General features: G+C 36.2%; 1 protein-coding gene across 9 annotated transcripts in view; it reads left to right on the forward strand.

Moving 5' to 3' along the window:
• Positions 1 to 21,798, forward strand: part of ANO3 (anoctamin 3) — a 304,038-nt gene that overhangs the window by 188,819 nt on the left and 93,421 nt on the right. For all 9 annotated transcript variants that reach the window (XM_036029156.1, XM_036029157.1, XM_036029155.1 and 6 more), the window contains one exon: positions 16,063 to 16,221. In XM_036029156.1, the coding sequence (XP_035885049.1) occupies positions 16,063 to 16,221 (159 nt within the window). The remainder of the gene's footprint in view (positions 1 to 16,062; positions 16,222 to 21,798) is intronic.

The following is a 21,798-nucleotide window of genomic DNA, read 5'->3' on the forward strand; positions in this document are numbered from 1 at the left end:
GAAACCAATTATAGTGCTGATATTATAGGTGATTTTTTAAAAGATTTTTATTTATTTATTTTTAGAGAGAGAAGGGAGGGAGATAAAGAGAGAGAGAGGGAGAGAGAAACATCAATGTGCGGTTGCTGGGGGTCATGGCCTGCAACCCAGGCATGTACCCTGACTGGGAATCAAACCTGCGACACTTTGGTCCGCAGCCCACACTCAATCCACTGAGTTATGCCAGCCAGGGCTATAGATGATTTTTATTCCCTTTTGTATGCAATAAGTAACATGTTCATTATTATAAAATTCCTAAATTGAAATACTTCATTGAAAGGAAAAGCTGTGGCTTTGAGAAGACCATGGCAATCTGAATGGGCCATGTGCTTGTGTGTGAATCGTGTGCGTGTGTACACTCACATGTGCATCCAGGCACCGTACAAAGTATTGTTGGTACAAAATGAATAAAATATAGTTCCTGTCCTCAAAAAAGTGTGCAGTTTATTGGGGAGGATAAGAAATAAGGACATAAGAGCACTGGGTGTCAAATGTTAAAAATTATCTTGATGTTATTTGAAAGCCTTTCCAGGTACTAATTGCTCCTATCACTACCAACCCTGACAGATCTGGAATGCACTCTCCCTGTTCTATGCCCTGTGCCTTTACATCTAGTGCTTCCTCTGCTTAGGAATGCTCACACTCCCCCTTCTCTATTAATTTTTCAAAAATTAAATCATATATCACTTTTCAAAGACTATTTCAGAGAGGTCTGAGGATCACAATGAAACTGCGAAGGAGGTACAGAGATTTTCCACGTACGTCCTGCCCCCACACACGCACAGCGTCCCCCATGATCAGCGTCAACTTACAAGAATGGTAACGTTTTTACAGAGGATGAACCTAACCCTAAAATCCATCGTTTATCTTAGGGGTCACTCTTAGTGTTAGACCTTCTATGGGTTCGAACAAATGTGTAATGACATATGCACGTCACAGTACTGTGCATAGACTTTCACTGCCCTAAAAATCTTTAGTTATCTGCCTGTTTATCATTTGACCCCACCCCATACCCTTTCAGCAACCACCGATATTGTTATTAGTGTTCTTACACTTTCTTTTCTTTGGCTTTTTCCTGAGTGCCATGTAGTTGGAATCATACAGTATATGGGCTTTCGGATTGGTTTCTTTCACTTAGTAATATGTGTTTAAGGTTCTTCATGAGTTACACAGCTTAGTAACTCATTTGTTTATGGTGCTGAATAGTAATCCACTGTCTGGATGGACCAGCGTATACCCACTCGCATACTGAAGGGCATCTTGGTTGCTTCACAGTGTAGGCAGTTATGGATAAAGCTGCTGTAAACGTCCATGTGCCGGTGGTCGTGTGGGTATAGCTTTTTGACTCCTTTGGGGAAATACCAAGGATTACCATTGCTAGACCATATGTTAAGAAAATGTTCAGTTTTAAAGAAACACCTAAAATTGTCTTATGAAATGGCTGTACCGTTACTTTATTTCCGCCAGCAATGTTTGAGAATTTCTGTTGCTCCTCATCCTCACCAGGATTTGGTGGTGTTAAGGTTCCAGATTTGGGCCATTCTAATAAATGTGTAGTGGTAGCCCATTGTTATTTTAGTTTATATTAAATTAAATATATGATGATGACATATGATGTGGAGCATCTTTTTATGTTTATTTGCCATATGTATGTCTTCTTTGGTGAAGTGTCTGTTAAGGCCTTTGAAACAATTTGTAGTCAAGCTGTTTGGGTTTTGGGGTTGGTTTTTTTTTTGAGTTTTAAGAGTTCTTTATGAATGTTAAATAACAGTCCTTTAGCAGATGTGTATTTTTCAGATACTTTTCCCAGTTTGTGGTTTGTATCTAGTTCTCTTGATACTGTCTTTCATAGAGTAGGATTTTAATGAAGTTCAACTTCTGAGTTATTTCTTTCATGGATCCTGTCTTTGGTATTGTATCTTGAAAGGTATCACTATACCCAACGTCATCTAGGTTTTCTCCTATGTGATTTTCTAGGAGAGTATAGTTTTGTACTTTACATTTAGGCATATGATTCATGTTGTATTAATTTTTGTGAAAGGTAAAGTCTGTATCTAGATTCATTTTTTTTTTTGCATTTGGATGTCTAGTTCTATCGCCACTTGTTGAAGAGAATATATCACTTCTCTCTGTGGGCAGTCAGTACATCTTTGCTCTCAAAGCTCCTGCACTCACCCCTCCTCTGGCACAAATCACACTAAGTTGTAATTACTTGTCCTCCTATCTTGCTCCCTGACTAAATTGCTCTCTTTTAAAGGATAAAGACCATTGGGTTATTTTTCTTTGTAATTACATTAGTGCCTTGCACAAAGCCTGACTCATCACAGGAGCTCACAGTGAACTCGTGAAGTAAGTACACGTGAAAGAGGATATTAGTAAAATATTACAACTTTAGGTAGAGTACAGTTATGAGTGTGGCTTTCAAGAGTTAAGGGAAGTAAGCTCATGTTTAAAAAGGAATAAAAATTTTTGAGTCATTTTACTTCTAGGAATTTGTATTAATAAAATAATCAGAGGTGTATGAACAAGGATATTCATTGCATTAATATGAATCGTAGCAAAGAATATAGGAAAACTGGCCTGAATACCCTTCAGGAGAAGGTAAATAAATAATGATATAATTATAGAAAGAATGGTGTTCAGCTATTTCAAAGTGCAGTGGGACACAGCCAACCTGCTCCATTAATCCTCTAGTGGGCCGGTGGCACAACAATAAATAAAACATGGGAATATAAAATTGTGGCATTTCCCACCCTTGGTCCTGGAACACCCTGACCCAGCAGATCAGCTCCAGTCGAGCTGCTGAGACCCATCAAACCTCGCAGACACTCCTCCCTAAAAAGCAAGTAAGAGTTTTAGGAACCCCAATGTTAATGTGTCTTTGATCTCGTGTGTATTCCTTGCACTTAAACAAGATGAAAGTAACTCAGCACTGTCATGGAACAGCCATTGTTTTGTGCCTAACTCAAACAAAATTTGATAAAACTTTGTTGTATTAGACATGTATAATGGACTTTTCCTGTTGTTTTACCCAAACGTCACTTTCTTTGGGGTTCAGGTGGAGCTGACCATCTTTCCCTACTCTAAAATAGCCAAAAGAGTTCTCCACCTATAATGACAAATACAGTTTTGGACAAGGTCCCCAAGCTGAATTCCATCCAAGCTGGGATGCTCTCTCAGAACTGTGAGGAAAGATGCCACCTCTACAAATACAGGAAGGGAGAGTTATTTTTAGAAGGAAGTAATGAGGCAAACAGAAGAAGAAACAAAAACAGAACTCAGAGATAAAATAGAGATATAAGAGTAGAAGTAGTGAGAATCTGACAACTACATTTTAATAATCTCCAAAACCTACTGTTCTGGAAGCTGTCTAACTCTATTTCTGGACTGTCTACAGGTAGAGAGCTGAATAATTTTTACTGTATAAGCAGAAAAAGTCTTTGGGGATTGAGAGGAAGTTAAAATTGTGTGGCTTGCATAGGATTTCCATCATTTAGAACTGAAAGAGTCCTGATTAATACAGGTATTTGTAGTGTGTTGCTGCATATTATGTGTACTACATGTACATAGACACATGCATTTACATCTACATTTGGGTGAGAGAAGAGAATGAGAGAAAGAAAACTCTGAACTTGTAATAGCAATTACCTCCAAGCTGTTATCTCTAGAAATGCTGTCTCTTTATTTTGTATTGATCATGCATTATTGGGAAAACAAAAGCAGGGTTGGGAAAAATGGGAGAGTTGAAAAATGCCATCATTAAGGGCAGAGGAAGGGTTGGGACGGTTAGAAGGACAGAATAAGCGGAAGTACAGAGTCAGGACTAGATCAGCAGCATCTGCACTAGATGTATACGCAGCAGCCAAGGTATTTAGAAGTAAATCGAATACAGATAGTTTTATGTGTATCTAAGAAAACTTCCTACTGGGATATTATCTGTATATAAGAAAAGTTAATATATGCATATGAAGTTCCATGTGTATTTTTCCTTGCATTATCTAAAAATATATTTAATTTGTTTTTAAATGACACACATGCATTAATAAAATATATTACTTAGGAAGTTTATTTATTAAAAAATCACATGGAGGATTAAGTGGTGAGTAGATGTTTTTAAGATTCTTAAATATAGGCCTCTGGACAATTTGTGTGTGTTGTGTGTGTATGTGTGTGTGTGTGTGTGTGCACGTGCATGTGTGAGTGCATTGGCAAACAATATTTTCAAAAATTGTAAATGCTTGCCAGAGTGCTCAAAATGTTTATGAGTTTATAAATGTAATTTTTCATCTTAGTCCTTCCTAGGTAAGCTGTTCTTCCTTTGGTAACAAGAATGTATTCAGGATTCTGCCTTCCAAAGATTTCTCACCCTGACATGAGATCTTGGAGTTTTACCAGAGGCTACTGGCATGTTTTGACACTTAATTAAAATGTTTTTCATTGATGAACATAAAATAACCATTTGTAAAATGGGAAGAGATCCTGGGCAGGGACAAGATTAGACAAACTACTGTTCTTGACAAACGTGGGCCTCGGAATCTGTCATCTATATTCGATACAGTCTTAAAACAGGCAGACAAGAGGGGGGTTTTAGTGGAAAAACATCATTATCTAAACATATGTTGAACAGTATTATTAAGAGTCATCTGTGATGCCGTGTGTTCCCAGGTCACCACTACTTAATGTGGTTGCCATGGCCCTGCATACCCCAACGCAATTTGCTAGGACTCTTCGGTGACTTAAAATCATTCTATTCAAACTGGACTATAGAAGACTTCACTTTAGTACTCATTTTATTTTTTGATTACTGTTCACTCTCTATCTGCAATCACTTGCACCAGTATCTGGGGCAGTAGGCACAAAAAAAAGAGATCTGGTGAATATAGATGCTTCTCTGTTTCCTCAGCGTGTAGATCTCAGTAGCCTCTACAGTAGGTATGTGTGTGTACCACTGAGTTATAATAATCCAGTTTTCATGAGCTGTGATTTGTTTGCATTTTTGTTTATTGACATATTTTTTATTTTCAATATAGGGGGACACTTAGTCAGGACTTTTCTAGGCAGCTCAGGGCAGTATCGGCTAAAAAATAAGCAGCGATTTAATGCTCTTCCGAATCCTTCACAGAATTACGACCTTGTGTTCTGCTTTTAAACAGGGATGCATTACAAATGATTTGCATCAGTAAATCAGCAGAGCCAATTTTTCTGCCTTTCAAAGCTAATATCCGGACCACACCTACATTTTGTTTTTAGTTCTACTTCTTTAAGTGATGAATTACCTATGACTGTTTTGCCAGCTTTAAAATAGGATAACCATTAAATAAAGATGCAGCTTTTACTTGCTAAGAATGACACCAGCTAGTCCAGCTGTGGCCCTGAAATCACTGATGTCTCTCTTTAAAGTGCCTGCATCTTCTGTGCTGCCTGCTGTCCTCCTCCACTGCGCACAGCCCTCAGGGACTGTGGCTCACTGGCTGACCACCAGATGCCCAAGGCCCTGCCATCTGGCCTCCTCAGGGCATTTCCTCTTCTCTTTCCAACATCAGAAGTCCTGCCACCTTGTCTCAAGTCTTACACCAGGCCAGGGACAATAAACCCAAATTAGGTTTAATATGAGGTAAGGTTTAATGGCTTGTCATAGCCACATGTTTGACAAAGCTTTAAAAGTATTTTTTAAGCTATACAGTAACAATTGAAAAAATGTTAATAAACATAACCATATTTTAATGTGTGTTAGAAGAAATAACCACACTTAACAGATTCTATTTAGGTTAACATTATTTTTGCAAAGGCTAGTTTTTAAAGGAAAAATGCAATAAAAATAAAAGACATGGTCTATGGCTGTGGCAGTATACAAATATATGTATAAACAATTTGAGAAACAGTACCACATTGTACCTTGTCTAGTCACTTCCCAGATGACAGCTGTCATTTATCTAGCACTTAAGAAGTCTGGCACTTATGCCAGCTATTTTAAACACACCAGCCACCATCTTCACAATTTTTGAGGGGAAGTAAATAGGCCTATTATTACCATTTTATAAATAAAGATGTTGAAATATTAAGTATTGTAACACGAGATAAGAAGTAAGAGTAGATTGTTAACTCTGGTGCCTAACTACATGCCATGTTGTCTCCACAAAAATTGAAGAAATTTAAATGCTTCTACTTAGCTCAGTTTCTAACATGAGGCTTTCTGTGCTGGTTGTTCATAGTTTCCAAAAGGAAAGATGGGCATGGAAATATCTGTGACCTTCACTAATGCCCCTTTTTCGTATAAATTCAAATGGCTACACTGTTAGTTTAGCTGTGGGGCTTCCACAGTGTCCAGAGGGTTTGCAGTAAGAGGTGCAACCCCTTTTTGCAAAGACTTGCCAGGGGGAGCTTCGTTCCAGAGGCAGGTGTTCTCAGAACTGGGAGGATTCTGCAACTGTCTGACCCGGAAGTTCCTAGTCTGGTGTCCAGGAACTCTGCAGAGCTCTCACGTGACCTCCTGGGGGTCCGTGAACTCCCTGAAATGGTAAGCGTGGTTATATTGATATGTGTGTATGTCTTTTTTTCTTGGAATATTGCTTATTACCAAAACAGGATTAAAAGCCACTGGTTCTGTCCTGACCTGCTCTTCTGCAGTTTAAGAAATTAAACAATCACCACTGGAGAAGCTCATACAATACAAATAGCCAGGGCCATAATCTTGAATGACACCCGTGGGGATCTCATTGAGTTTGTTTTTCTCTCTATATATTTATGAAGCATCTAACTTTTTTTAAAAAAAGATTTTATTTATTTATTTTTAGAGGGGGAAGGGAGGGAGAAAGAGAGAGAGAAAGAAACATCAATGTGTGGTTGCTGGGGGTCATGGCCTGCAACCCAGGCATGTACCCTGACTGGGAATCGAACCTTCGAGACTTTGGTTTGCAGCCCGCGCTCAAGACACTGAGCTATGCCAGCCAGGGCCAAGCATCTACCTTTTAACAAGAGTAATTCTGGAACTGGAAAAACTAAACTGGCCAGACATTAATATTTCACTGTATATGCAATGCCAATTTTCCAAAGTTTCCAACATGACCTGTTATATTTTTACGATGTGCAGATTGTTTGTAGCCAATGTGATAAGGGCCTCTGCTTTATGATTTTAGCAAAAATAGTTGTTGGATAATCATTCTTCCTCTTGTTTGATCTCAAGCATTTCTTGTCTTATTGACAGAGTTTTTAGGGACAAGGAAGAGAAACATAGGACTGCTGGTTCATGAACATTTTCTACAACTGTAAAGGAACACGGTCTAGGGCTCATCTTTTCTGCAGGAGCCAATCCATTTCTCATCAGATCAAACCCATCTTGATGTGAGAGGGTTATGGGAGACTTTATTCTCAGTTTTCATGGAGTATGTGATTAATGATAAACACCTAAGAGTTTAAAATAGTTTTCCCTGAATCACATGTGAATTACACAAATTTCCATGTATGGTCAAGGACATAAATGGTGATACCGAGAAGCTATCCAGCCAGTACCAGAAACATTGACACTGTAATCTGAGGGTCTGCCAATTCAAGTTAAATATTCAAATGAAAAAGTAGCCTTTGGCCAGAGTAATATTCTGGGTAATTCCTGTGCTTCAGAGATATTTTTCTCTGTTCTATATTTTTGACTTGACATTTTTATTTGTATTTGTAGAAGCGCAGATGAAGTCAACCTACCCTGGTAGAATTTGAGCTTTCTGTGTTGAACTTCCTCTTCTTTATAGGCATTTACCTGCTGTTCATGTTATTGAAGCTAGGGCCAAAGTACTTGACTACTCTTCAAGTATTCTTACTACTGAGTTACCCTAAAAATATCTTGGGCAAACTGGGCTGTTTGGCTCACTCTTGGCACCCCGTCCCCAGGAAAGTGCTAATGGAAAGTCCACATTTACAGGATGTGTTCATGTCCTTGTAGGTGAAAGCCACCTAAGTGCTGAGGTATGCAGCTTGCCTGTCCATTTCCGATTTCTGCCTTGGTCTTCACTATCTTGTGAATTCTTTGATAATTTTTAATATTTTGCTTTGCATAATTTTTTACTGTTCATGGGAAAGATTGACCTGAATAACTAGAAATAGCACTTCGTTTTTAAGGCGTGTAGTCATTGGATTTGTGAGTTTACCAATATTTTAAATTGGTTTCTTAAACACATGTTGGAAATCATTGTGTGCCCCTTTACAATAATCTCTTTTGTTTTGAGAGCTCTGTGTAAGCAAGTATGCCATTCATGTTAATGTTGTAAGTCATTGCACTGATGTCACAAGTAATTGACGTGGCATTCAAGCAGTCTTAATTTTTCAAACTCTGTACAAAGTTCATTGTCTCAAACTCCTTTATAATAAAAATGTCATTTGATTTTGTCCTGCATTTAAAATTTTATCTTCTAGTCTAAAAATTGTTATTTTCAAACTTTCAGCAAATTCTTAAACATATTTTCTTTGTATTTCCAACTGAACACAGTGGAAGTGCAGAATGACTTCAGGCTGGGTTTAAGTAGAGTTTCCGTAAAAAGTTGTTTTACGTGGTTGACGTAGAACTTGACAGAGTTCGCCTCTCTTCATTTGTTCCTAAAGATGCCCCTCAGACCTCACAGAGTCTTTTTTCAATTACACCAGTGATCACATTACACCTGTGATGTAATATGTCCAGGTTAATGTCTCTGATAAGCTTATTTTACCATAGTTCATATTTTTAATGAGGACTTAGGTACAAGTAGAGTTGACTGAAGGTAGTATACTGTTGGGTGGCTATGATTAAAATCAGAGTTTTGACTGTTTAAAGGTCTTTGACTGCAATAACTATAGTGTGTGTGCCACTTAATGTTTCAGTGTTTATCTCATTTAATTCTTAAAATGCTCATGCAAAGTTGTTATTGTCCCCATTATATGGGTGAGGAAACTGAGGCTTAAATTGTAAGTAAGATTTTAACTGCTAAACAAATATACAATCCCAGATTGTTGATTTCAAATGTCAATAGCAATGTTGATCTTTAAATTCTTATTATGAATATTTTAGGCAAATTGAAAACTGTATTATTAGATTATATTAGCTGTAACAAGCTATGCCCAGCACTGAGATTTACTGGGTGTGAATTGCTTGCCATAATTGTTTCAAAATAAATTATCACACATAAAATTGAATACTCTTATAAAATATTCCCTGATCCTTTTCCTTTTTGTCTCAGCAGAATTACCCACTGTTCTGATTTTGATGATTAGTTTTCTTACTAATATTCTTATACACTCACTACATATGGTATATCCTTAAACAATTGGGAGCATCATTTTGCAGGTTTTTAAACTATGAAGAATATCTGGTGTATTTTACATTGCTATTTAAAAAGTTAACTCCTTGACGGATGGCTACGTAAGCAGATACATCATACTCCATTGCATGACTCCAAAACAAACGGCATTGAATGGGTCTCCACAGTTTATTCACTTTCTGGTTGGTGTGGAGTTTGTTTCTAATCCTCTTCTGTTCTAGATAACACAACAGTGTTTTCTCATTTGTTAAATGTCTATTAATACCATCACATTTTTTCTAATACATTATTTGCTTGTTTTATTGATTAAAAGGAGTTATTTATTTATTTTGGGGGGACTAATCATTTGTTAGCTGTATTTATGACAAGTATCTTCTTGCTAAAGCTTCTTTTTAAAGAAGAGGACTTTCTTGTATAAAAGTTTTATTCGAATGTAGTCATATTTATCAGTTTTACCTGCATTACTGGTGGTGGTGTTTTTTTTTCCTAGTTAAGAACAAACACATAAAGAACAAACACATAAACAAAACTACTTTTCTACCAAAGTCATAAAAACATCCTTCTATATTTTATTCTAAAATCTTAAAATTTTTTCTTTTCACATTTATCATTAGTTCTTTTTTTTCTTTTTTTGTGTATTGTGTCTATTTTTTCCATGAAAATATCTGATTTACTTAGCACCACTAACTGGATAGTATGCCCTATTCATGAATAGCACATGGATTTGTAATTCCATCTCAGTTTCACACATGTAGGCCTTTTCCTGGGATCTCTCTTCTGTTTCTCATATTGTCTATTTCCCAATGAATACCTTGCTGCATCAATTATAGTACATATTGATGTTTTAAAGGATAAGCCCACTTATGTAGTTCTTTCAGAATTTTTCCTATGAAAAACCTTTTATCTTTTACGTAAATATTAGAATTAGCTTGTTAAGTTATATATATACACATAAAACTCTGTTGAGATTTTACTTTAAATTATATCAACTTTATAGGATGAATGTGATATTTATAATAATGAGTATTCCTGTGATGAACAGATGCTTTTACATGGGTTGTAGGCAAATTTATCCATGTTTTTCTTTTTTTGATCTGTTTAAGAACTATTCACCTACGATCAGGGGTAGGGAGGGGATAATGGCATAAGGAAGGGGAAGGGTCAAGAGAAGGAACATGTATAAAGGACCCATGGACAAAGACGGGGTCGGGGGGAGGATTGAAAGTGGAAAGTGGGAGTTCGGTAAGGCAGGGGAGAGTAATGGGGGGAAAATAAAGGCAACTGTAATTTAACGACAATAAAGAGAATTTAAAAATAATAAAAAAGAACTATTCACCAATTCTGAGTTATGTTAGCTTCTACAAGCAGTATTTTGTGCATTTCATAAATTAATAATTTATCTAATTGATTTTTAGAGCTTTACTGAGATAAAATCCACATACCATACAATTCATCACCCATTTAAAGTATACAATTAAATATGTTTTCAGTTTGCACAAAGTTATGCCGCCATTAACACAATATGATTTTAAAGCATTTTGTCTCCCCTAAATGAAATCCTGTACCTATTAGCAATTTCTTTTACCTCCAGTTAATTTCTATTCCACCCACCCCTCCTCCAGCCCTGAAATGTAATTAAATCTATATTCTTTCTCTATATATTTGCATATTATTGAATTTAATAATAAATGAATTGTATAAGATCTTTAGTAACTAGATTCTCTCATTTAGTATATTTTCAAGGTTCCTTAATAGTGTAGTATGTGTGAATATTTAATTACTTTTTAGCTGTCCATCACCTTAACCACTCGGCCACCTCATCCCTAATTACTTTTTAATGTCAACCAATGTTCTATTGTATGGGTATACTACATTTTATTTATGTGTTCATAGGATAGACATTGTATTGATCCTTTTCTTAACTATTATGAATAATGCTGTTATGAATGTTCATGTATGTTTTTTCGTGCATACGTGTTCTCATTTTTCCTGGGTGTATACATTGGAAATTCTTATGTGACCATCTGCTGACATCATTTTCAAATTTTATGGTTGGCAATACATACTGTCAGTTATTTTCTTTACCTAAGTGTTACATTGGTGATATGGTAACTCTATAACTCTATGTTTAACATTATGAGTCATCGCCAAACTGTTTACAAAGCTTCTGCACCATTTTACGGCTCCACTAGTAAAGTGTGAGTGTCCAGGGTCTCCACATCCATGCCAGTGCTGGCTCAATTTTGTCTTTTTGATTTTACCCATCACAATGGGTGTGAAACACTATTTCCCTAATAATTTTCACTATTTTGAGAAACCTTGAATGTGCTTGTTGGTCATGTGTGTATCCTTTTGATGAAATCTCTGTTCAAACCTTTACTTATTATTAACTGAGCTATTTGTGTTTCTGTTATTTGTATATTGTGGATATAGTCCCTAATCAAATATGTGATTTTTAAATATTTATTTTTCATTCTGTGATTTGCCTTTTCACTTTATTGATGGTACTTTTTGGAAGCACAAACATGTTTAATTTTTATATAGTCCTAGTTATCTTTTGTTGTTGTTGTTATTTGCACTATTAGTTTTGTATCTGAAATCATTACCTAACCCAGGGTCCCAAAAACTTACTCAAAATCTTATAGTTTAATAATTTTGTAGGCTTTTTTTCTGTTACATTTAGGTCCATGATTCATTTTAAGGAAATTGTGGTGTGTGCTTTAAGTAGGGATCCAACTTCTTTTGCACATGAATATACATACAGTTGTGCATTGTATTTTTGAAAAGACCATTTTTGTAATTGAATTTTCTTAGCAATCTTGTTGAAAGTCAATTGACCATAGATGGATATGATTATTACTGAACTAAAATTAATGTTTGTATAAAGTCCAAAGAAGTCAGACTAATTTATATATGTATATCTAGTTTATCTGAACAGCATAATTTAGTAAAGAGACCATATTTTAGCTTTCAATATTTTCTACTTTTCATTGAATTTTATTTCTTTGGCTTATTACTTATATGTCTTATTTTTAAACTTATAAGTATGTTTTCACTACTGTTATTTTTTGGTTTGGGTTTTTAGTTCTACCCAGAGCAGTGACACTATCAACTTGCCTGCATGTTTTCTGGTTTTCTGCCTTTTTATATAACCTGGCAAATAGAATTTTAGATGCCTTTCTGCTCATTTCTCTATGAATTTCAAAATACATGTGCTTTATTTGATCAACCATTTCTAGGTGTTTCATGGCAGGAGTGTTTTGGAATGCTGTTGCCATGTTGCTGGACTCACAGCCCTACTTTTGCTTTTATGCTCTGCCTCTCACACTTCATGCACATTTTATCAGGGAGATTTTTCCATCTGTTATTTTCCCCTCCAGGCTTTATTTCGGTGGTCATAAAAGAATGCCACATGCCAAAGTAGGCGCTTCGTATTCCAGTTGATACGTGAAATTTGATAACATTGAGTTAGAGCAGAGACTGCTCTTTATTTTGGAATAAGAGAAGCCCGTGTCTCCTGTTTTCTCCTTCATGATGTTAAAGGTGCTTACTCAGGCAGGAGTAAAACAGATCTCAATTGTCGCTCCCAGTTTTCCCTGAAAAGACCTTTGGGGAACTTCAGAGAGTGAATTCAGCTGCCAGATATTTATGTGAGCATCATTCTTTACAGAAATAAAAACCCTCACCAGGGTTAGTTGAATGATTTGAAAGATCTTAGAAAACAGCCTCTGGAGATACAACGTGGGGAAAAGAAGAGCATCATGGAATGCCAGAGCGACAAGGGCCTTTACTTGCATTGGCACCTACACTGCTTCATGGCAGGGAAATTGAACAATGGAGAGGAAAGCTTTGTTGTCTAAAGAGACTTTAGCTGAGATAGAACCAGGAGTTTAAAAAAAAAAAAAAAACAACAGGTCCCTTCATTTCCTTCTTTTTTTCTTTCTTATTTCCCCTGTTCTGACATTTTCCAAACTGGTAAGTAATCCCCCAGTAGTTCTAGTGAGGATTTTGGTGAATGAGACCATAAGCCTTCCTTTCCTCATACAGTATTCCATGAGATCTCTTTTCTAAACCAACCTTTTAATCTTTTAACCCAGTTCTTTGATTTTATATAATTCATGAACCTTACCGTGACAGACTCTGGGATGGCCTAAATGATTCGTGCCTCCTGCTATTTAGACTGCCTTCTTTCACTTGGCAGCTCCGTCATTTTTAAAGCTCTTAAAATTTTAATATGATGTGTTTTAAGAAGCTGTGAAAGTCTGAATGCTGTGAAGTTATCAAGCAATAGGAAGAACAGGCATCTTAAGTTCTACTCATTCCCAAGTCTCTCTATTCCTCTAAAAGCCTTCTTCCTGGGAGAGTGAAACTCAAGAATTAGATGGAGGTTGAGATTGGCATGAGGTCTGGAATGCTTCTGGCGCTTTGTTACTGCTTTGTTTCAATATATGCTATTTTGAAGCTATGTCTTGGAGCAAACAGTTTTGCCTCGTAAATTACATATCCTACAAGCAGGTGAGACTGCAGGATCCTTTTGCACCTGCTTCTAGGTCAAGGGAGGGGGTAATGGTTTTTTTCTTCCTGTGAATTCATTCCCCCAAAGCTTAAGCACTACTGAGAGGCACATCCCTGCATCTTCAAAACCTCATTCCTTCATCTGGGAGCTGCACAGAGCCACAAAGCTTGCATGTCCACTGAGTGTTAAGTAAAAGCGAGATGAAGCAAATCACCATGGAAATCCCGGGTGGGACAGGTTGCTCTTAGGCTACTACCGGAGAAGAAGCTTTTTTCTGGTTTTGGAATTCTGTTTTCAGCCTACCTTGTTGTGCCAAAGAACAATCAATCAACAACTTCACTCTCTTCTTTGCCCCAAGCCCCATGTCCACCATTACCTTGCTGGGCCGAGGGAGCCTGCTCTGGTTCTCTGACAAGGCACTGATTGGCGTCTTTTGTGATCGACTGTTTTGTGAATCTGAAAACAGTTTTATTTTTCAGTGTCAGTGTGGCATTATTGCCTGCTGAATAGTAAGCAGAAGACATTGTGGAGGATTTGTGAAGACGTCATGGAGTTATAAAGCAGGAGAAACTTAAGTACTACTGGTAGAGATTTAAATTAATTTAGAATGCTTATCATTACCTACTGAAGTTGAAAGCAAGCATTTCCTGTGAATTGGCAATTTTTCTCCTAGGTGACAGACTTGATACAAATGGATGCACATGTATATTGTAAGATACACACATACGTGATTATTATAGCTTTATATGTAATAGCCAGTACTGGAAATAGCCCAGATATCTAATACAATTAGTGGAAAGCATAAATAAGGTTTTTGTTGTACTCACATGATAAAACAACGAAAAAGTGACCTACAACTATATAAAATTTAAGAGTGGATTTCATGCTCATAATATTACATAAAAACAGCCAGACACAAAATATTAGTCATTTTATATTTACATGTACATATTGTTTGATAGCAGACAGAACTAAATATAGTGTTTAAAGATACAACCTTTGGTGATAAAACTAAGAAGGTAGGAAAGCGGTGCCTTACATGATAGGATTATGATTACCTTCGGGGAGGGAGATGCGGAGAGCTTCACGATTATGAGAGAGGGCTTCTGTAGGAGCGGGTGAAGTTCTGTTCCTTGACTTAAGTAAAAGTTATCATATAGCTCTCCCCATGTCAGGGAAGTTTTTGAATCTGAAGAATACCTTTATGGGAAAAATGGAGTAGAGAGTTGGTGCAGAGGTTTAAGTAGTTTGATAGAAAGTATGAAGCAAGAAGGCCAATACGTACAATGGCCAAAAACATGGAAACTGGAGTCCAAATAGGACTTAAGTCCTGGCTCTTCAGTGATCTTGGGCAAGATACTGGTAAAACCCCTTCTCTCAGGAGACTATCATGAAAATCTGGTGATCACTAATGCTGATTTTATTAAAGTTAGAGCAAATAAGGATACGACATGGATAGTCTTAGTAGTGTTTTTTTAAAAGGTCAAGTAAGGAAAGAGTTCTCAAACAGTTCTAGGACCTGGTCTGAGAGATTTTCAGTTAAGTCTCACAAAGCAGAATTTCAGTAGAAAATTAGGCAGTCTGTGCAAAAGAGCGGGCTCGAGTGAGCATAGCGAGGTTGGGGCCTTCAGGCAGTGGTGTTAAGTGTACTGTTTTAACTGGATCACTGTCTAATGTCCTGGGAGCAAGTTTTTCTTGGAGCAAGCAGCTCATGGATTATTGTTTGGTTTAGTGTCATTGAACATGGATTTAGGAAAACAATTTCTGGCCTAAATATCATTTAATATAGAAAATAATGTTGGTTTCAGTTCTCGGTACTTATATTTTTAAGCCATAGTATCTGTATTTTTGAAATGCAAGTTGTGTGTATTAAATAAGTTAAAACATATAAACCACTTATGTCTGGGCCTGATGTTGAGTAAATACTCAACATAGGTTAGCTGAACTTATGTTTTACAAAGCTATATTGAATAACATGTGCATTTAGATGCCAGCATCAGAGAACCTATGTTCTGGTATTAGATTTCCTAATTTCAAATCTTGTTCCATTACTTCCTAGCTTGTCTCCTCCAGTAGACTGACAATTTTTTAAATCATCTTTTCCTATAGTAGAATATAAAAACACATTTTTTTGATATTGGATTGCCATTATCCAAAGAAGTGACTGAAACCAAAACTGTGTGCTTGTCTCACCCACACTATTAACAATCATTGTTTTCTTTGCAGAATGACATGAATTACATAGCATCCAGTGGACTTCTATTTAAAGATGGCAAAAAGCGGATTGATTACATTCTGGTTTATAGAAAGTCAAATATACAATATGATAAGAGAAACACATTTGAAAAAAACCTGAGAGCAGAAGGCTTGATGTTGGAAAAGGAGGTAGGTGTTTTAATAACATTAACTATGTTATATAATATGCTGGAAGGGAGATGATCTTTTATATTTTAAAATGAAAAGTATGTAGCACATGGCTTTACAGAGTGGATAGGTATTTTCTCCCAAATGTAAAAGAAATACATACTATGCATAGTCCCACTTAAATGTGTATTCTTTTTTTACTCTCCATTTCTGTAAATTTAAATGTTTTTCAAAGTGCATAACTATCTTTAATATGTTTTAAATTGAAGAAGGAATAATTATACCACTGTAAAGTACAAAACCCTATGAAAAGAAAAATATAATGTTGAAAGAAGAGAATTTGCCATACTGTTAATATCAGAGTTTTAATATTGGAAAAATGAGTGATTGTCTTCCTAATCCCTTTTCTTTTATGCTTTTTAAAAAACTGTTTTTAGAACAGTTTTAGGATCACAGCACAACTGAGATGAAGGTACAAGGATTTGTACATACCCTGGCCCCTTTCACATGTGACGCTTCCCCCACTATCAACATCTCCTACCAAAGCAGTACATGTGTCACTGCTGGTAAACCTACATTGACCCGTCATTATCACTTAGAGCCCATAGTTTACACTAATGTTCCTTTTTAATGTTCTACATGCTCTGGCTTTGGACATGTGTGAAAAATGGATCCACATTGCAGGATCATACAGAGCACTTTACTGCTCTAAAAATTGTCTGTGTTCACCTGGGCATCCCTCCAACATCCCCCACCTTGGGTCTTTTGCTTTCTGCATAGTTTTGCCTTTATCAGAGTGTCATATAATGGAATCACAGTGTGTATAGAGTTTGCAGATTGGCATTTCTCACAGAGAAGTATCCATTTAAGTTTTGTAGCTCCTTTCTTTTTAGGGTGGAGTAACATTCCATTGTGTGGATATACGACAGTTTATTTATCTATTATGTACTGAAGGACACCTTGGTTGCTTACATGTTTTGCCAATTATGAAAAAAGCATCCTATGGGTAAATACCAAGGATTGCATTTCTGGATCATATGATAAGAGTCAGTTTTGTAAAAACATCCAAACTGCCTCCCAAGATGGCTATACCACTTTGCATTTCCTCCAGCAATGAGTGAGAGTTCCTGTTGCTTCACGTCCTTGGCAGCACTGCCTGTTGTCAGTATTCTGGTCATTGGCCTTTGTGATGGTTGTGTAGTGGTGTTTTGTTTTATTTTATTTTATTTTAATTAATTTATTTTATATTTTATTTTATTTTAATTTAGTTTAGTTTAGTTTAGTTTTCCTGATGACAAATGATGTGGATCAAATATTCATATGCCTATTAGTCACCTATGTATCTTCTCTGATAAGGTGACTGTTAAGGTCTTTGGCCCATTTATCAATTGAGTTGTTTCGTTTTTTTATTATTGAGTTTTTAGAGTTCTTCATATATTTTGGATAACAATCTTTTATCAGATGTGTCTTATGCAAATATTTTCTCCCAGCTCTGTGACTTGTGTTCTCATTCTCGACTTTGTATTTTTCAGAGCAGAAGGTTTAATTTTAATGAAGTCCAGTATTATAATTATTTCTTTAGTGAATAGTGCACTTGGTGTTGTATCTTAAAAGACATTATCATACCCAAGGTCATACAAGTATTTTCCTCTTTTTTTTTCCCCCCTAAGAGTTTTACAGTTTTTTACTTTACAGTTAATTCTATGATCTATTTTTACTTAATTTTTGTGAAAAGTGTAAGGTCTATGGCTAGATTCATTTTCTTTTTGCTTGCAGATTTCCAGCTGTTCTACAGCCATTTGTTTAAAAGACTGTTTTTACTCCATTGTATTATCTTTGTTCCTTTGTTAAAGATCAGTTGACTTTTATAAGTCAGGTTGATATTATGCAGGTCTATTCCTGGGCTCACTATTCCGTTGCATTGATCTACTTGTCTATTTATTCAACAATACCTCTCCTGTAGCTTTAGAGTAACTCTTGAAATCAGGTAATGTCAGTCCCCTGAGGGGAAAAAAAACTAAATTAACTGTTGGAGGAACCTCTAAATTATAACCAATGATAGTTAATGGTTTTCTTATAAAAATGGTACAGAGCAGGCAAAAAAAAGCTTTGATAGTTTATTTGTTTAAATATTTAGATAATTGTCTAATATTCTTATCAATGAATAGAGTACCCACCAATACTTAAGTAACATTAGAACCCCCTCCTTTCTTTCCCCACAGAACATTTCCTGCTATGAGTTTTCTGAGGAATATACGTTAGGAAATGTGGCTCTAGAAAAACAAACATAGTTTTAGTTATTAAAATAATTTGAATATGCATAAAATAACGATCATGCAATGCCTTGAAACTGTTCAAGGTAAGGATTTATTCACATGTAACCTAAAGTTACAGAATTGGTCAAATGGACTTCTGATGTCAAATTCTATTGATTCCTTTATTTGTGATTCCTTTTTTATGCCTCTTCCAGGATTTTTAACCCAGGATATCCATATCACTGGTAATCAAGAAATATTTATTGGAAAATTTATGAACTAAGTCTTTTGATAGGCTTTCCTTCATTTATTTTCCTTGTAATTTCTTCCCTATACCGCAAGAATCAATTACTTCCTCATTTGTTTCCAGAGAAGTTTATAAACACATTCTATTAAAATACTGGTAGTTGTTTTGCTCAAATATCTCCAGTTATTTGTTATTTCTGTAATTTGGACTGGTATCATGCCAGCTGTTGGGGATCCAATAAGTAAAGTAGACCATATGCCTGCCTTCACTTAACTCCCAGTCTGTGTAGAAGTCAGTCATGAAAACTAATTAATCATTTCATAGTCATTATCCACTTTCCTTGGCAAAATGTCCAGATTCTCTTTTAAGTCTTCCTTTCCCTTGTCCCTCTAGATTCTGAACCCCCCCAAATAATCCTGAGTGTCATTCATCCCAAAGGGGTTCTGTTCTGCTTTTAAAAAGGAATCCATTCATTCCAGAAGTTTTGCTCTTTAGTTTCTGCTGAAAGATGTATGTTTGTTTTGTTCATTTTTTTTTTCTGTTTTTGGTCTAGACTGGCTCTCAGCAAGCCAATGTCCACATGTATAACACTGTCCCTAAATTCTGGGTTCAACAAATATGGTTCTATCAATTCACATTCACATTTTATGATTGAAGATAAACTATAGATACTTGATGGTGGTTTGGATGTGGTAGAAAAGAAAAGGAAATCTTAAGGATAACATGGGTTTCTGGCTTGAGTCATCTCTTTGTTCATTCAACAAGCATGAGTGATGCACCCATGCATCCGGTATTCTGGGGATGAATAGGAACTATGATAAGAATGTGCCATGTTTTCATGGAAGGAGAATAAACATGAACAGATAAGGAAAATGACATAGTGAAGGACATTACTCAATAATTCAAACAGAATGTTATATAGGGAGTGTGACTAGGTAGCTATGTTAGCACGTGTGATCCGAAAGAAAGTAATATGAATGGGAAGAGTACACCATGGGAAGACAAAGGGGCCAAATGCCATCTGCAGAAGAAATGCCTGATATAAAACTACCATTGACTAGGAGAGTGCCAATCTGTGGAGAAGTTTGGATGGGATTATGGAAATGAAAACCATAAACTAGTAACTGAGGTAACTTTGAGAGATACAAGTAGAAATGTTTGAAATTTCTGCCTACAACTCAAGTGAGGAATCTGAACTGAAAGTAAATATGGATGGTAATACAAGTTATTTATTAATTTATTAGGACAAAAGTTGCTATAGGGGTGAGGGGAAAAAATGAGCCCTAGAATGAGCCTGTAAAACATAGAAGAGGAGAAAAGTCACTTGAGGGAGCTGGAAGTAGGTAGGAAAAGGAAAAGACGAGGAGTCACAGGGAAGAAGAGTGGTTGTCTGGGTAAATTACTACTGAAAAGTCTAGTAAGACAAGGAAGAGGCCTATTCCATTGGACAACATGGAGATCTTTGGTAAAAGCAATGGGATCATTTCTCTAGGGCTTGCAAGCTAGATTGTCATGAGTAGAAGAGTGAGCAAATAATGAAAAAATAGAGGTATCTACAAATATCATCAACTTGCTTATCTGTAAATGGGAAGATGAAAAGCAATAGCTAATGAGGGAAAAGAGATCTTGACAAATTTTGCTTAATTTCCTTCCTGCCTGCCTCCCTCCCTTCTTGCCTCCCCCCCTCCCTTTCTGTCTCTGTCTCCAGGAAAGAAAGATGGAAGGAGGGAAACAGGGAGAGAAGGGAAAGGAGAAAGATTGAGGAAACAGAAAACAGATGAGATAAAAAAATTTAAAGGCTTTTGGGTCAAGGTGAAAAGGAAGATAGAGTAATAGAATATCAGGTATAATGCAAGGAAAATGAAGGTTTCTGAATTATATTTTAAAGTGAATTTTCTACAATTATTTTTTTCATTTGTGAAAGATATTTTTACCACAGGTTTATCCTATGTTTTTAATTCTAAAAGGAATGACATTGATTTTTTAATAGCTGAGTTAATTAGGACTAGATTAATTACCCCAATGTTAGTGTAGAAAATCAACCTGCTATGACAAATGCAGTTTCACTGAACCAAAACATGTTTCTACAAAAAGCATGTTAACATTATATCATAAAAATGATTGCCTTAATGTTTCAAATTAAGATTTTTAACACTGTTTTTGTGTTGAGTTTCTATTGCTGCTTAACAAATTACCACACATTCAGCAGCTTAAAACAAAACCCATTTATTAACACACAGTTCTGTAGGTCAAAGCTTAGAGCATGACGTACTTGGGTTCTTTGCTCAGTTTCTCACAAGGCTTAAATCAGTGTGTTGGCCAGACTCTATTCACACCTGGAACTCCAGGCCCCCTCAGCTTATGTGGTTGTGTCAGGACTTCATTCCTTGGGGTTGTAGGACTAAGGTTCCCATTTACTTGCTGGCTGTCAGCCAGGTATTGTTCTCAGCTCCTACAGGCCATTCTCTCTCCTTTGCACATGACACAGCTCCTCCATTTTCAAAACCAACAATGGAGGATCTTCCTTGTGTCCCTCTGCTCTTTTCAGTCTGTCTTGCAAGAAGGAGCCCATTTCCTTTTAGGGGCTTGAAGGATAATGATAATCTCTCTTTCTTAACAGCAAATATAAAACATACCTAATCATGGGAGTGAATATATCATTATATTCACATGTCCCCAGGGTGGTTCATGACCAGGACAGCAGCAGAGAATGAGGATCTTAGAGAAAGTTTTAGAATTCTTTCAGCCACACTATTAAAAAATATCAGCATCATGAAGAAATATACTGCCCTTCTAAGCAAACAGAAAGGAGCTTACCTCTATGATGACAAGATAGAATCTAAATATATTTTCAGTTTAAATCTTATGTTAACTGCTGACTAACTGGTATGTAAATACTTACAACTGTTTGAACTACCTAATTCAGCACTTTACATTATCATAAATATTTATGGCCTCTGATGGAAACTTAATTTTAATCAATATAAATTGAAAATATTTAGGACTTGTGACAGGCAGAAAAGAGACAATGAAATTGTGAAAATATCTGCACTTTTGGATTTTAACTGAAAAAGGGGAGCATTTCTTAATAAACAG

The sequence above is a fragment of the Phyllostomus discolor genome, chromosome 6 (genome assembly GCF_004126475.2).
Source record: "Phyllostomus discolor isolate MPI-MPIP mPhyDis1 chromosome 6, mPhyDis1.pri.v3, whole genome shotgun sequence".
Classification (NCBI taxonomy): Eukaryota; Metazoa; Chordata; class Mammalia; order Chiroptera; family Phyllostomidae; genus Phyllostomus; species Phyllostomus discolor.